This window comes from Tiliqua scincoides, chromosome 3 (genome assembly GCF_035046505.1).
Source record: "Tiliqua scincoides isolate rTilSci1 chromosome 3, rTilSci1.hap2, whole genome shotgun sequence".
NCBI classification, from domain to species: Eukaryota; Metazoa; Chordata; class Lepidosauria; order Squamata; family Scincidae; genus Tiliqua; species Tiliqua scincoides.
Genome location: NC_089823.1, coordinates 82,772,544 through 82,790,466, shown reverse-complemented (window position 1 = coordinate 82,790,466; position 17,923 = coordinate 82,772,544). Strand labels below are relative to the sequence as shown.

At 40.0% G+C, this 17,923-nt stretch overlaps 1 protein-coding gene across 1 annotated transcript in view; it reads right to left on the bottom strand.

Annotated features, from left to right (window-relative positions):
* Nucleotides 1–851: 851 nt before the first annotated feature.
* The window catches only part of ANOS1 (anosmin 1), a 137,053-nt gene continuing 119,981 nt past the window's right edge, over nucleotides 852–17,923 (bottom strand). The window contains exons 10-14 of the mRNA XM_066622002.1: nucleotides 11,261–11,358; nucleotides 9,534–9,705; nucleotides 7,535–7,755; nucleotides 7,262–7,400; nucleotides 852–6,000 (exon numbers count right to left, since the gene is read on the bottom strand). Of these exons, the coding sequence (XP_066478099.1) occupies nucleotides 5,942–6,000; nucleotides 7,262–7,400; nucleotides 7,535–7,755; nucleotides 9,534–9,705; nucleotides 11,261–11,358 (689 nt within the window). The 3' untranslated portion in view covers nucleotides 852–5,941. The remainder of the gene's footprint in view (nucleotides 6,001–7,261; nucleotides 7,401–7,534; nucleotides 7,756–9,533; nucleotides 9,706–11,260; nucleotides 11,359–17,923) is intronic.

Sequence of the window (17,923 nt, the reverse complement as noted above, 5' to 3'; positions counted from 1 at the left end):
CTGGTACATATCTGTTTTGTCAGTTCTCCCCATCTCTGACATGGCTCTAGATTAATTTTCAACTAGTGGTACTACTAGTACTTCATAATACGGCAGATAGTACGACACCACTGTCATTGTGATTAAGAAGCACTGTCGCACCTGACCAAACCCCACTGGAAATGGAGTCAGCTGGGACGGTGGACCCATGGGCAAGGTGTGGCTATACACCTCCTTGACTCTTTGAAAGAGGCTTAATTCAGGGAGATGGGAGCGGAATGAAGCCCCAACTGTAGGGCATAATGCTCACTCTTGTGCACATGTCAGGTTGCAGTAATGATACTTAGGTAAGTGGTACTTGCAAAAACAAAAGTCTGAAAAACCCTACTCTAAATGTAACTGCTAGATGAATTTTTAGAAAAAGATAATTTATGGTGTAATACAATGGTCTTCAAACTTTTTTGCGCCACAGCCACAATAAAACAAACAGCAGTGGGGACCCACCGCTGATCCTGTCCCTCTCCTGGGAACCATCAAGCCCTCTCTTGCATAGGCTTTAAACAGTGGGTACAGATCCAAGAAGATCTGATTCCAACTGTGGCGCTCGACATGGGATAAGAACAACCATGGAGGCTCTTATGGCTGCCCAGCCCCACTGGATACAAAGGCAACCATTTCGGTGCTGCTGTACTGCCAGGCACTCTGGACCATAGGATTGGGCTGCAGAGCTTGATACGCATGGCCCCAGCTCAATGTGTTTGGATAAGGCCACTCTTGGTGGAAGATTGAGGTAACTGGAAGCTACGTACAATTAATGATTCTCCAATTCTAGTCGCAAATTACATGAGACTAAATTTCTATACAGAAGGGCAGTTTATTAAACATATGTACAAAATCTAAACATGAAAATAATGAGAAACAGAGCAGCAGACTATTTACAATAATTTTTTTTACAAAATGTTTTTACAAGAACCATAATTCTCTCTAAGGAACAAGACGCACACACACAAATCAACCCTCCTCTGTATAACATGTATTAATAAATACTGACTTTTAAATGACTGCTATAAGAACATGATTTCTACAGCCGATTTAGTTAACTGATAAGTAGTTCTGTTATCTTCACACTACAATATAATTACATAAAAAGAAAAAAAATATTTTTACATATAGAACCTCTGTTAATTACTTTGTAATTTGTACCTTACTAATATATTCAATAGATGTAATACAGTAATACAATTCATGCCTATAACTGAATTATGAGTTTTGGCATGCAAAACCATAGAGATCAATCAACATCTGCAGATATTATTTAAATAAAGTTTTGAATCTTTTTTGTAACATGCAACAAATTATAAGGATCATATTCTGGAGTTAAAATGTACAGGTGTGTATGACATTTAGGTTCTGATCAAAGATTTAACACACACAAAAAAAGACAAGCCATATATAAGAGAAAAAATAAATAAGTTAGTATCACAACTGCCTTTGTAGATAAGTTGGTGAAGGAGGAACCTTAAAAAAAAGGAGTAACACATTGAAATGAAGCATTTGGACTCGTATATTCTTAGACCTAGATTAAAGGTAGCTGGAATTTTTGTTTTTCAATCTCATTCCTATACAGAGAAATACAAGTCCTGACAAGCTTTTCAGTGATTTCAATGCAATGTATACATCCATGTATACATTGGGTAGTACCCAATGTGAAAAAAAATTAAATAAATCAAGAAATGTTCTGCTTCCCAGGCTGAGGCAAGTTCACACATGCCAGCATAATCACTTGATTTCTCAAGCTTCAGTTACTTGCAGCTGAACCTACTTTGTTACTTTGCAGTGCAAACATACTTGATGGAAAAGCTTTGCATTGGCAGCTATGTAAAAGTTGTAGTGCGCTCTCTCTCCCCCCAATGGTGCTACAAGTCATCAAATGGCAAAAATGCCAGTATGAAGTAGTTTATTGAAACTTGAACTAGAGAGATTTGGTCTTCTTCTGCATCTGAGGGATGGTTCTATTTTCTTTAAAGTCATTAAGAAAGAAAATACCAATCAACTTAAAAGTGAATGCATACATATTACCCATCTCACTATTTCAACGTCTTATACTATAATTGAATATGTGAATTGTTTATCTGACTGTCTCCACTGTTCAAAGGGATGTTAGGTGACATAAAAACTATATTGGTTGTGCTTGAAAAGTGAAGAACTTGTCATCTATGAAAATCTTTACTTGATGCTATAATAAAGTCAGAAACAACCCTCTTAAGGACCACATCACTCCTGTCCACCAAAAACATTTCTCTCTACTGAATAACTGTTTACTATTCAGTTGACTATTGAATAAGGATAATTCTACTGTTGCTTTTCTGCTCCAGAACAAATATGTTCATATTAGTATAATTGTGCTTTTAAGAAACAAGTACATCCTTATTTTCCTTCTTTAATATAAACTGTTTGATATCAATGGAGGAGTTCTCTTTAAAAAAAAAAAAGAGCAGCTCTTTTAAAAAAAAAAGACACGTAAGTATGACAAAAGTGGTAGAGTTCTTTAATATTATGCTAAGGAGAGACAAAATATTTCTTCTAGGACTTAACAGCTAATCTTCCAAGGCTTTCTATTACTTTTACCTACAGTGTGCACATATGAATATGCGGGGAGTCTAGAAACTTTCCACTATCCATGTTTATAAAGCAAAACAGAAAAGGAAAAAACAACTGTAAATTTTAACACGACTCAGAAGTGTATTGAAGCATATGGAAATTATTGGGGTTAATAAAATTTAACTGTATAGTTTAGTAAATTAAATGTATTTATTTTAACCCTGGAATTACTCAGAGCTGTTGCTCAGTTCATAATAAATGACATAAATATTTGAATGTTTCAGGACGCAATTACTAGCTTGATTCTCATGTGCACTCCCATTTTAAGATGAAGCTATTCCCTATGTGTGGGAATCTATAATCATCCTTATATCAATCAATCAATCAATCAATCAATCAATCATACCTTTATTGGCATATAAGCAGATAAACAAATTACAACAGTCACAAAAGGATAAACACGATGGGGAGGGGAGATGAGAAATGTTTCAAGAGAAGAGGGAAGAAGAGAAAGTTGTTCAACTTCCTTTCTTTCCCCTTTCCCCCCCTCCTCTCCTTTTTTCCCTTCCTTTTTTTTTTTTTAGGAAGGGGATATTTTAATAATTTGGGATAGAAAACTGTATTGTAATGTTTGCCTGATTGTCACTTAACAAAACAAAAAAGGGATCAATAAATGGGCCAGTAGGATGCCATAAAATACAGCTTTCGAAGTGAACAATGCGCTGGACAATAGATCAGAATATGCTCAAGTGTGTCCGGTTCGAGGTGACAGAAGGAGCATAATCTGCAGTTCCGAGGAATGTGGGAAAATCTGCCAAGATGATACGAAGAGGGGAAAATATTAAAACGCGCAAGCATAAAAGCCCTTCTAAGGGAGGGGTTTATTAGGGTATCAAAATATTTAGAGGGCTGACCTGATAAAGGACAGAGACCAAAGGAAAGAGGGGAACATACTCGATTAAGATCAGCGGAAAGAGAGGTAAATTCAGCTTCCCAGAGCCTGGTTTGAATTAGCTTATAGGCACAACATCAAGGCCCACTAAAGATTCCAAAGGAAGATCTAGGGAGTTCAATTTGGAATCAATTTTTACAAACCAACTAGACAATAAGGGTCTCTTAACAGGTCATTAAGAAGGGAGTCATATGGAAGGGACAGATGGAGTCGAAGCCAGAATTTAAGCGTTATAGTCCATGCTATGGTTGAAGGGAGGTGGACTCCCAACTCAAGAGTCAGTGTTGCTAACTGGATGGAGTTTAGGACTCCAAGAATCCTCCTAAAAAAAACGGCCGCAACTCGGTCCAGGGTACTGTTGGCTACCGTAACCCATATGGGGACGCCATATAATAGTTGGGCCACGATCTTGGCTCTGAAGATCTGAAGGGCAGCAGGCACAAACTGGTTACCGGTGCTATAATGGAACCGAGTAATCGCCTTAAGATGATGATCATCCTTATATTACAGTGACAGTTGTGCAAACATCCTTTTGCATGCACAAAGCTGTTCCCTCCACATAAATGAATTAGAAAGCTATGCCAGACCTGGGTATAAAATGCAGGTTGCTGGATATAAGTAACCTGTCTTCTATTGATTAACTGGTTAGTTGTTAAGAATGAGGAATCTTGCTAGTAGAATTCATAAGACAGCTACTTAAAAAAAGAAAAGAAAAAGATCTACAGTGAACCCTCAATATAACAGGCAAATGGGTCCATTAATAAAGTCAGTTAAACCCGAATACCCACTCCCCATTAGTTATTAAACCTTCATTTTAGGGAGTTCCACTGGCTTTGCTGCCGGGGTGGGGGGATGCTTTGCTGGGTAGCCCAGTGGAGAGAAGAATAGTAGCATGGAGCTCTCTAAGGTAAGTAATGGCTGGGAGTGGGGTTGGGCAGCATGTTCCAGGGTTGGTTCTGGAGCTGCCATTCTCCATTTTGCCCTCGAGCATGGTGCTCTAGGAATGCAGAGTTCCTCAGAAAGCAAGTCACATCCCCACACTTTCTAATCCGTAACTACTTTGCAGAACTCCTTTAGGCATTGCTGGGTGAACTCTGTAAAGGTTAGATTTAACAGACCTCTGGGACTTTGGAACAAGTCCATTATTTCCAAAGTCAAAATAGTCTCGCTTACATTTGTGAACTGCAACTTATTTCAACAATTAGAACTTTGATTTCAGGAATTTGTATCTCCTGTTGTGAACAGCCCCTGAAAATACTAGTACATACTGATATTCAGTTTCCAAGTAAAATCCAAATACAATATAGTATACCTATTCAACAAGTACTGAATTTTTGTCACCTGTCTCTATAATCTAAGCAGGATTCATATGTGGATTTCTGAAAGTGGGCATTCACAGCATTCATCATTTATTTTCTTAAGTCACTTCTGCCAATATAAGGCCTCCCTGACAATGTTATCTGGTATTGCCAGCATTAAAATGTGAAAGCTAATATTCACCAACTATGGAAAATCCACAGTCCACAGTAGGGTAATGACTTTATTAGGACCAACCTAAAATTACCAGATTTCAAATAGCAAGCTTTGGAATCCTATAAAGTCTATTGTCAGGCTAGATGGTAGGCAAAAGGGAGACTAAGAAATAGCAGGGAAATGCTGTAGGTTTTCCAACAGCCTGCAATTTAGAAAAAAAGAAGTCTGAATTTAGGAGGGGTTTACTTGAACCAGCTTCTGAAGGTATAAACCAGGTTCCACACACACACAAAGTTTCCTTTGCTTAGACAAAGGAAGCAAAACATGATTGACCAACTTTTCCCTACCCCATATTCTGGGAATATAACATCTTTAATTTTGGGCAGTCACTGTAATAAACATACTCCATGTTGATCAAAATAATATGGTATTCCTTCAATCTCCTCATATGCATTAATGTGGTCTTCATAAAACCAATCAAAATATGGAATTCAAGCCATTAGTAATAGGTTTTGTTTGTTATGGCAACTTACATTGAGCTAGCTTTGTTATGTTAAGCAAACTGATAATAGCTTAATTGGACATATTGTTTTAATACTTATGTTTAACATTTTGAATAGTACAAGAAAATCCACCCAAAGATAGTTATAAAGACCGAGTGTCATACAAGGTATGCTATGATGCTAGTAAAATCACAAAGCTGAGATACTCTTAAATTTTATGGAAGTTGAATGCTTCTATTATGTGAATACAGTTCATCCTTCCTCCTGGAATTAGTACAAAAATGCTTTCTTCAGTCCATTTGAAGTAGCTGTATCTGCACAATTCATACATGATGAACATCACCACAAGCTGAGATCCTTCTGAGCTCTAGTACATGTGCATTTCTCTGATCTTCAGTTTATATTCTTTTCCAGTAAAATAATCCAATATAATTTAGTATTTTTCAGGTGGTGGCTTATAGTGATGTGGATGGTGTTGCTTTAGATGAGGCCCTAAAAATGAACAAATTAAAATAACCATGTTTAAAAAAAATATATATATATACACTATATTAATATTAATAGAAGAAAATTAATAGAATAGAAGAATATTAACAGAAGAAAAACGCATCAATCGGAATTGTTTTTTTTTTTTAAATCAATGATTTTTAAAAATTGTAATACATAACCCAGAGGCATTCATAATTTAGAATTACTGACTGTAATTCAGTAGGGCTTCCTATTCTCTTTCAGAAATGGTACACCTGCCTGTTGCATACTGTACATTTTCCATGTGCAATACAGAACAGATATTTCTATTTTCTTCTATACCAAGTTTAAATGATGTTATTAGCAACATCTTCAAGTATGCATTTCAATAAGGAACATGTGTAGCCTCCAAAAACAGTTTCTCTTCAACTGTAACATCCTATTTCAACTGGATGGTGCATCTTTTACAAAGCTGAGAAACAAGCTGAACCAGTAGTACTGGACACTGACTGAGATACAGTGGGTCCATTGTATCCTCGCATCCAGAACCAGTGGATTCACCTATCCTCAGTTCCCAAATCCTTGGGGACAGCCCTACATGGATATTCCAGAGCTGTGCTCCAGCTGCCTCCAGGGGGTGTTCGGAAGACTTAGGGATCCCTTAGAAAGTCACTTCCAATTTTTGGTGAAAACCAGAAGTGACATTTAAAGGCTTCAAAAGGCCTTTGGAGTGCCAGGGAGGGTTTCCCCGACTCTCCAAAGGCCTTCTAAGAGCTTTAAGCATTATTTCCAGTTTTCCCAGAAAAATGAAAGTGTCCTTCTAAGGCTTCCCGAAGGCCTTAGAAGGTGTTCTGAGGGCCGGAGCGGCTACTCACAGAGGATTACAGGACCCCCTGAGACCTGTGGATTCCATCATCCACAGGTTTCCTTATCCGTGGGGGGATCCTGGAATGGAACCCCCACAGGTAACACAGGACGCCCTGTATTTCATTCTTTTATATGTGTAATATTTTATCTTTTGAAGACTTTCTCTGTCTGAAAATGTAGTGTTCTGAAGCAGCCTTGCTAAGAGAGTTCCAATTCATGGGAATCCACATTGATGGAAAGGTTTCTTTATGCCACAGAAGAAGACATTCATAGAAACATGTTGCCTACAGAGACATTTTTATTAAAATCTACTTTTCTGAAATCTCTTAAAGTTTCGCTGCTGGCTTGGGTGTTTTTGTATATACACATATGCATCACTTAAAACCCTTTGCTGTAGAACATCAATGTTATCACTCACTGTGTGGAGATGTCAGTAAATCAGGGGTCCGGAATGATTTTATTGTGGCTGGTCCCTCTCCACCTGTAGTCAGCACTTGAACTTCTAAACGGTAAAGAGTTGATGGCCGCAGGTTGGGCACTGTGAGTACATAGTGATCCTTAAAGGAAATGGCAACTATTATTCCAAGAGCAAAAGGGCATTAAACAGACCCAAGACTTGTATTGTCAACGTACATACAAAATTGTATGCATGGCTTTTCCCTCCTGCCCAGCACCACGGAAACAGACTTACTACTGGCAGGATTTGTGACTGAGAAATAATGCTGTTGGGCAAGCTGTTTTGTCTGCTCTCTGTGGTGACCTCTGCCCAAGTGACTTGGAATCCTGTCATGGGTTGGAGAAGATTTGCCTTTGATATTTTCCAGGAGAAGTGACCAGTAATGTTGATGTCCTGAACAACAAAAGAGGCAGAGAGATTCTCTGGCTTTGCTAACACCTTTGGGACAACTGGAGCTGCAAAACAACAACAACAAGCAAAGTATTAGCATTGCCAAGCATTTATGACCAATTTTACAATATACATACCCATAGAATGTATATTGACCCTTAATATTCTGTTCCTTTTCCTAGCTTTTTTTTTTCTTTTTTGCCTATTCATTAAACATCAAACTTAGCAATGTATACATTATACTCAGTTTTCTGGTCATATTTAAAGGTCTACTTCCTGTTCAGAAGAAACATTATGAATATGACTAGTGAAATCAGTGGCTGTGTCCAGTATTTCAGAGCTTGTTCCTTGACTGGTGTGAAAACTTTTTGAACTTTCTATTCAAGTAATACAGTGGTTCCCAAACTTCTTACTTTTACAGCCCACTTCAGCATCCAGGGTAGGTCCAGGCTCGCCACAACCAGGAAGCTGAGAGGCAATACGGGGCACAAACCAGAAGCCGCTTCTGGGTCACACCAGCTCACGACCCACATCATTAGACAAGTTGTGCCATGCCATGCCCCAGAAAGCCTTACTGGCAGCTTCCACTGGGCATTCTGGTGTGTGATATGGCCAATGATGTGGGTCAGTGTGACCCAGAAACAGCTTCTGGTCACAGCGAACCCAAAACCCACCAAAAATCAAGTCACAACCCACCGGTGGGTCACAACCTACAGTTTGGGAAACCCTGTGGTAAGTTATTGAGTTATAAGGGTTGAAGTTTTTTCCTGATAGGGACTCTGTTCATTACCACCAGAAGATAAACAGTCACAGCTTTTCTCAAGCATGGAGAAACAGCATTGGAAAAAGTTGAATTTCTACATGTCAGAAAGCTTTGAAAGAGCTTTTGTCAAGAAAAAAGTCTATGAAACCATATGTAACACATGCATTTTGGTGTGCAACAGATACATGTATCTGTGTTATTTAAATAATGACACAAGACACATTTTGATGACTATAGTTATAAAAATTTGTCTTATCAAATGAAACATCAAAATGAGAGTCACAGAGGACACATTTTCAATATTGAACACAAAGGCTGCACAGTATCAGTCCTCGAGGAATTTAAACTTGTAAAGGTTAGTCCTTTTGTATTTAAGTTGACTGTATTAATATTTGTGAAGCTGTAGTGTGGGAAAACATTCTTGTATAAAATCCTCCTGATAAATATGAAGAACATCCTGTACAGATATTTGAATTGGATTCCCCAGCTAAAAAAAGCACATACAGACAGTTCTCTTTATATGTGAATTTGCTATTTGCAAATTCACTTACCTGCAAGGGGAAGAAGTGCTACCTACCTCTCATTATCCACATCTCTGTCTTGTTATCCACTATGCAGACAACTTCTGAAGGCTGCAGGGACCTTCAGAATGGCACCTGTGACCAGCACAGATCCCTTTAAAATCACTGGCGGGCGCGTCCACCGGCCATTTTAAAGGGGTCTGCACTGGTCAGGGGCACCATTCTGAAGGTCCCTGCAGCATCTGGAAGGCCTCTGCAGCATTTAGAAATCTTTCTGCACTTCCTGCTGCACTCAGCTGGCTTCCTGAGGGTCTCTGATGGATTCTTCTGATATCAGGGAAGGTATCACTTCTCCCAGGGTACCCCTTGCACCTAACCCCACTGATCTCATAGGATCAATAGTTCATTATCTGCAAATTCGCTATCCACTAATGTTTCCAAGAACCTTACAGCAGTGGATAATGAGAATTGACTGTAAGACTCCAGTAATTGTTCAGAAATTTTCAGAACTACCACAACTGTTAGAAACGGCAACTCAGTTTTACAGATCTCTACTTACCTTCTTCAGTAGGACAACTAATGTGCTTATGTTTCTTTCCTTTAAGATCAGAACAAGGTGGAGTATTAAAAAGAATACTTTCAGCCTTGAATCGGCCTTTGGATCTTGCTGGTTGTACTGTAACCTTGTATTTGCATGAAAATGACAGGTCCTGAAGAATTATATAGTTTTCCTACAAAAAGATGGTTTTGGAAACATTATATGTATAAACTTGTTCATTATTTTTTCCTTGGGCACAGTTGGCTTCATGTTAAATGCTGCTCCCCATTCCAACTAATCTATGCCAAAATGGTTTCACATATAAAACATATTAGTTCTAATAATTAAATCTTCTTCCTTATCACTTGATTAGTCATCTCTTCCATTTCTATTGACAGCTGTCAGTCATAATCATACATCACATTTCCCCTTGCCTCCCCAAACATGGCTGAAGCTTTAAAATCTACCCAGTCCCTCCTCTCTGTAACCATCAGCTTTCAGTCAGTGGAATACATTGGATAAAACTAGGATAAAACTATTTAGGTGTATGGTACCATCAGTATACACGGCACCTTATAAAGTTACATAGGCGAAACAGGTAGATCTGCCTATCAGGAACTTACAATCCAAGATGAACAATGGAATGGTACAAGCTGCAGGAAAAGAGATTCTGATTTGACATGACCATAAACGCAGTTCAGCAGTGGAGCAGATTGCCAGGGAAGCTGGTGGATTCTCCCTCACTGCAGATCTTCAAGCAAAGGCCCCACAGGCACCTGCTAGAGATGCTCTAGGAAGCTTTCCTACTATAGGCAGAGGGTTGGACTAGATGACTTTGTAGGTCTCTTCAAACTCTGATACTATGATTCGATGACTGGGCTGGATAACATTGTCTAAATAGTCTGGTGAATCATGTAAGGGCCCATCAAACTGCATTCCCTTCCTAGTGCAACATCCAGCTACCACAAAATCATATGGCAGGGCGGAATATCTGAATTGTCCATTAAAGTAGTATTTATATCATTAGGTGATAGGCATTCTGATATTACATGGTGGGATGGGTAAGTGAACATGTATCGTCCTGCCTAAGGCAGGGGGTTGGACTAGATGACCTATCAGGTACCTTCCAACTCTATGATTCTATGATCTTACTAAACTTTGGCAGGTCAATCAGGCAATTATCTTCCAAATTAGCAAAAGAGTAAAACAATGGAGGAAAACTACATGTGCTTAAAATGCAGTTATAGTTGGGTATGAGGATTTGGAGAGTAAGACATATGGAACAAATGGAGCTTTAGGAAGCCTTCAGAGGAAGGGAGACAGCATCAGATAGAAGTTCAGGGCAGAAATACCACACATAAGGATAGCAAGGCAGAATGGACAAAGAAATGTCAGTGAACATGAGACCTTCAGCTAGCTGAGATTAGCAGGAGGAACAGAAGTGACAGGCAGAGGCATAGCAGGAAACAAGGGACAAAGATATGGCTTAGACAAGGAGAGCTTCAAAGTGAAAGAACAAGGAGCCTGTAAAAGGATCTGATAAGGAGGGATGCATGGGCTGAGAACCAGGACAGGAATGGCTGACATTGCTGTGGCTCCTCAGAAAACAAATGAAGAAAAATACAATACAACAGAAGCTTACAAATGGAATTTAAGAACCAACTCCCATCCCTCTGTATGTATTTCAGGATCATGGCCTAATTTCCATTCAAATATTGTATCAACTAGAAGACAAATATTCCACTTACATAGGTTATTCCACTGGATTTTTCAGGCCTTCTTGTATCATTGTGTGCACAGGATTCTGGGAACCACTGGACATGGTATCTACTTCTGCTGCTGACATCTAAATGAAGAAAAACAATAAGTTAAATGCCAAGGGCATCTGCAACATTTTTGGTCTTACTTAAAAAGACCACCCCTCATCTCTAATGCTTTTGCTACATTTAAAATTTTGTAAACAGGAAAACATAATACTCATCATTTATATTTCACAATCACATGAGTGAAAAAGAGAAAACATTCTGTACCAAGCAGTTGCTCATGTAATGACCATGTAAGAACAGAATTAGCAGAAATGTTAAGTATCCTTTTAAGAAGGCCAGAATATGTCCTGCTGCAAAACATGTTAGAAATAATGAGTCTGTGTCAACTTTAAACATTCAAAGCACTCTAAGACACCACTCAGAAAGACAGCATTTGGGACAGCTTGAAGTCTCTTTTAATTTTACACTTTAAGGCAGGGCTTTTCAAACTGGGGCGTCGCAACGGGGTGGGGGCAGCCTGGAGGCAGGGAGGAGGCAGCGGCACAATCCCCAGGATCATGCTGCTCAGAGGGGCTGCAGGCTCTTGGGTCCACTTACCTGAGCCTCCTGCAGCTTCCCAGGGGTAAGGGGAGCCCTGCGCAACCTTTTGCAGGGCTCCCCGCAGCTTTGAAAGCGAAAGTGGAATGATCGCGCCCTGCCTTCGCTAAAGCGGAAGTGGAGCACAATCGCTTCACTTTCACTTTTGAAGCTGCGGGGAGCCCTGCAGAAGGTCGCGCAGGGTTCCCTGCACCCCCAGGAGGCTGCAGAAGGCTAGGGTAAATGGACTCAAGCCCCTGCAGCCCCCTGAGCCATGCAATCCTGGGGATTTCACTACCTTCCCCCTGCCACCTCCTCCCTGCCCCTGCAAGAACTTAGAGTGGCTCAAAGTCTCCCTGAGAGTTTGAAAACTGCTGCTTTAAGGTATCTAGACCTCATCTATCTATATGTGGACAGTCAAAACCCAAATCATTTTAAGGCAATATTATGTCAACAATCTATGAACCTTCTGTGTTGTGTCTCAAATGAATTACAAGGACATTTCTGTTAACTTTGCTCATGACACTCTTGACACTTCCTGCCCCTTCTCATGAAACCTTATTATAACTTTCTCCTGACACTACGTATTTCAGAATTAGCAATGACTGTCATCACTTAAGACCTATGACTCCTAGCATTAAGCATTCACATGCAAAGTTTAATACAGAAATATTTGCCACAGTCATTATTAAAAAAAACTTACCCCTGCTAATTGGGTAAGAGGCACTTTTCAAGTGAGTGCTCCTTTTTTTAGCAGGGGGAGAGTAACTGGCCCACCTCACCCCAGCAGCGTCTGTTCTAGTGGCTGTCTGCTGGTATTCATTTGCATCTTTTTAGATTGTGAGCCCTTTTGGGGACAGGGAGCCATTTAGTTATTTGATTTTTCTCTGTAAACCGCTTTGTGAACTTTTAGTTGAAAAGCAGTATATAAATACTGTTAATAAATATGAATAAAACAACAAAATGGCAGAGTAAAGCTTAATCAAATCTACAATAATTAATTCAGTCTAATCTACACATTATGCAAGGATAAACTGAGGTAGCAGAACGCTCAACGGATCCACTTCAAACTGCAGGTGGGGAGTCTCTTTTGAAAAACCGCAAACATCCTGCATATAGCAAACCAGCAAATCAGGGAGAGCTCTATCAGTGATAAATCATGGTCTCAGTTACAATATGCAATGTAAAGGTTTCTTTTTTCTTTTCTGCACAGTTAAGCATTCTGAACTTATGACTTCCACACCTGCAGTCCAAAGATGAGCAGTCCAGAATTTTTCCGCTTCGTTCTTTGTAACATATGAACTGCAGTCTAAATATTTAATCATCAACTAAAACTAATTAAGTAACTAGGACAGAAAGCACTTAATGAATATTTGTTTAAGCTGTGACACTCGGGTTAATTGCTGTCAGGAAGTAGCAGCTCTCACTGTAGACACTTCGGGTCAGATGTTATTTCCTCCACATGGCTGCATCCCATCATGTAACCATATACTAAAGTCAGAATCTGTAGTATAGGGCTGCCTAACAAAGGAGGAAAGAGAAAAGAAGCAAGAGAGAGACAGAGAAAACCATCACAAAAGATTAAAAGGAGTGTGTGTTTATATAGAACTACTTTTCTAATCCATGTTAGTTTTACTTGTTTAAAAATTTCCTCAAACATCAGTGCAAGTTCTCCATAACCTGGATTTCCATTACAAAAGTTCTGCTAATTATAAAATCATATAAATAGTACAATTATAATTTCCAAAGCATTCCAAAGTTATATTTTCCTATGTATCTTCCTCTCCTCTCCCCCCCCCCCACTGTAGGGAACATAAATAATCTCATAAAGGGTTTTTATTATTACTAATGGTGGGAAAAATGTGATAATATAAAAACACATACAGCCTTCTGCACTTCTAATTTTTGTAAACAAACCCCAAAATTTGCAAAAAATAAAGCTTTTTTATTTGGTTTTATTTATTTAATGAGGATGCATAGGTAATGACTGTGGCTGCATCTGCTGACACCATACCCCCTATTATCACCTATCTAGTATACTTTTAAAGTGATTATAATTTATAATTATAATATAAATTTTGAATAAATACACATAATGCTGCTTTCTTCACTTCCAACTTTGAAAAACACCAAAATACACGAAAAATAAAAGTTTTCTCCCACCTCTAATTATTCCTATCATATCTTTTGCAGACAGCTGCTTTTGCCTTATTTCACCCCTCTTCCTGAAGACAAACAGCCAGGAAACACTTCAAATGAGTTGATTCTTAGGATCTTATCGGTAAAAACTTCACTGGGATATATGGGAGCAGTGCCAACAAAGCAGTGAAGTCTGCGATCGTCAATTATAGGAGCCAGCAGATTCCAGAGAAGTATGATAAAGCAAGAGTTTCTATGTCATATCAGATTTATTAAAGACACTATGTGACATTTACAATGCAAAAAGGCCCAAGAGACAGGCATAAGAGACATTAACATACAACTATGTTGTCTAAGGAAATCTCAGAAGTCATGGATAATGACTGTTGTGGTCCAAGGGCTCTCTGACCAATCTGACACACTCCTGGTTCACTAGCCAAACACCCCCAGTGGGTCAGACATTCATGTTCCCAATTTGTTCCTGTGTATCCTTCTATCTCAAGGGTCAACACTCCAGGAGAGAGCAAGGCATAGTTAACAAGAACATAAAAACAGCCCCACTGGATCAGGCCAAAGGCCCATTTAGTCCAGCTTCCTGTATCTCACAGTGGCCCACCAAATGCCTCACAAGGCAACAAGAGACCCACATCCTGGTGCCCTCTCTTGCATCTAGCATTGTGAGGTAACCCACTTCTAAAATCAGGAGGTTGCACATACGCATCATGGCTTATGTCCCGTGATGGACTTTTCCTCCAGAAATTTGTCCAATCCCCTTTTAAAGGCAACTAGACCAGATGCCATCACTACATTCTGTTGCAAGGAATTCCACAGTAACTATGTGCTGAGTAAAGAAATATTTTCTTTTGTCTGTCCTAACTCTCCCAACCCTCAATTTTAGTGGATTGAACCAGTCCCCTGGTTCTGATGTTGCGGGAGAAAGAGCATTTCTCCCTTACATAATTTTGTAAGTCTCAATCATGTCCCCCCTCAGGTGCCTTTTTTCTAGACTAAAGAGCCCCAAATACTGTAGCCTTTCCTCATAAGGGAGATTCCCCAGCCCAGTGATCATTTCAGTCGCTCTTTAGTTCCAAAGTAAAAGATAAACGCACATTCACCTGACTGGCCAAACACACCAAACAGGTCGGAATTCGAGTACTCAGGGCAGACTGTGCTCTGGTAGGTGCCACCATCCCTTCTAAACAGCCAGTCCTTCAGCCAAGGGGAAGATGAAATCCAATGGGCTAATTCCCCAGCTCTTGCAAGTTCTAAGCTCCCCAAACACTGGGGACTAGAACCTCAAGGCTCTGGTTTGTTCCAGCAGCATACTATGTGTCCTAGGCCAGATTTAGATGAATCTAGTTCCTTTGTACTCACACAGACATCAGTCTGCACACACTGCTAAAATAAAGCTGTGGTTCTCAAACTCTCAGGGACTGAGGACCGCAGTAATTTAATTGCGTGGGAGAGGGGGCAAGGGAAAGGAGCAACGCAGTCCCCAAGATCACATTGCTAAGGGGGGCACAGAGACTGGCATGCACTTAACAGTCCCTGCAGCAGCCTCCCAGGGGTGCGGGGAGACCTCCATGACCCTCCACAGGGCTTCCCAGCCTCCAGAAAGTGAAGGCAGAGCGATTGCGCTTCGCCTCCACAAAACCAGAAGTGGAGCGTGATTGCTCTGCATTCACTTTCTGAGCTTCGAGGAGCACTGCGGAGGGTCGTGCAGGGCTTCCCGCGCACCCCAGAAGGCTGCTGCAGGGACTGGTAAGCAAATGCCAGTCCCTGCAGCTCCCTTAGTGATGCGATCCTGGGGACTGCGTCACTGTCTCCCACCTGCCCCTGCCCCTTAATAGGGCAGAGGCCAGGGCCCTCAGGCTGGGGCATCATGACTCCCTAGTTTGAGAAGCCCTGCAATAAAGTTACACTCCTGAGCTTACTTGTTCCTAACGCTCACCTGAATCTTTCCAACTTCTGAACATAAGCAAACGGTAGCTCTTCTACTTGTTGTACCACAGCTAATACAAACAGATGTCCATGATGGAATGGCAACAAGCAGCTCACCCCTCCCCACCTATACGGTTTTCTATACCTTACACACTTAGCTCTTAGCCAACCAGAGATTTGGACCAGCCAAAGTTTCTGAAAAATGATCTCATCACCTGAGACTATTGTTGGTCACTCACTCTGACCCCTCCAAACTGGAGAATCACAACTGCAGCCAATTCCTCATTCGCAAGATTTTGAGGATGCAGCACATTATCAGGCCAAAGTGAGATTCAAGATAAGGAGTTTCTTTCCCAGTTCACTAACAAGCTCTGTTCCCACAGCTGCTGCAAAATGGCTGCAAGTTTGCAAAATGGAGTCAGACCCAAGTCACTGATTTTAAACCCATTCTTCTTACTAATGTATCACTTGTAGCTGCTGCACCAGTGCATTGGCTTGAGAAACATCAGCATAAGGGATCGGCTAATTTTCAAACTGTCTCACTGCAGTGGCTTATAAAACTGAGCCCTGGGATTAGTTAATATCGCAACAGTATACAATGATTTAAAAAAACCTGCACAATTCTAAGAAAAAAATTGGCTTATATACTCTTTTTTCCTTGGAAAATATACTGGTACCTCCATTATGTCAAGTACATCCTCAGGAAGAAATAGATCTTATGATACAAGCCTTTATATTTTACTTTTTTACACTGACTTACCTTAAGGGAACCAGCAAAATATTCATTGAAAACAATTTGAACAAATCAATACAAAATTACAGCCAGCTTCAGAACTATCACATTGAATATGATTCTTGGTGGAGCTGTTTTTGTGTTGCTTGATAGTTGATGTTTTTGGATGGCAGCAACAGTGATGACAAATAATCACTTAATTTCTCAGTACGAGCTGTGCATGTTTATGAGTAGAGAAAAACTATTTAAAAGGTCTACAGACCATGTGCTTTGCTGTATCAGACAAATAGCTTGCTTAATAATTGGCAAGGATAGCTTTAATTTCTTGCACAAGACCACTGTCTGGCAGCAATTTTCATACTAATGTAACCTTTTATATCTCTTGTCAGCCAAGGCATTAAATTCAACTGCACAATATTACAGTGGAATATATTCAAAACAATACAGCATGCAATCAAAAAACAACCAACATCTACAAAGAGAGAGATATAATAGAAAACTAGAGTGATACACAATAATAAGGGAAATAAATACACCTTTAGCCTCCTCCAAACAAGCAGGAAGAAGGGAGCACAGCAAACTCTCTCTGGCAGGGACCTCCACAGGGAGGAGGCCAGCACTGAAGAGATAGTCTTGCACTTCTGAGATAGCAGGGAAGCATAAGTGTGCATCCCCAGATCTCAGGATAGGGGAAGACTTGTGTAGGGACAAGATCCTTCAGGTACTCAGGCCTTGTCAGGCCTTAACCACTATCTTGTGCCTGGTTATGAGTGAGCAGCTCAAATGTTCTACATATAGAAGTTAGCAGGTTGAATGCTTAGCATCTGCAGTTAAAAGACTTCAGATAGCAGGGCCAGAGATATTGAAGAATTGCTGTTAGGATAGAAAACACTAGATTAGATCAAGTTCTGGTCTGATGATTACATGCAGCTACACAGGGAGGTTTTTCCCATCGCTGCAGGTAAGTACTCCTTATTCAACTGTGTTTTAGCATTAAAGTATAAATCATGCACAAAAGCAAGCAACTAAGCACTTGCTCTACAGCTCAGAAGCATTTCTGTAGTGGTCTTCAGTGCTGGACCAACCAGCTCTTGATTTACTGATTAGACAGGATATTTTGTTTTAGCTAAAAATAAAATTAGAATTGGCTCAATACAATATGGGCCTAGGACCAATATTGTCCTATATGCATCCTCTAAATATATGCCACAATAGTAATAAAGTGAAAAGTGCAATCTGAAGCCAGAGTGACAGCT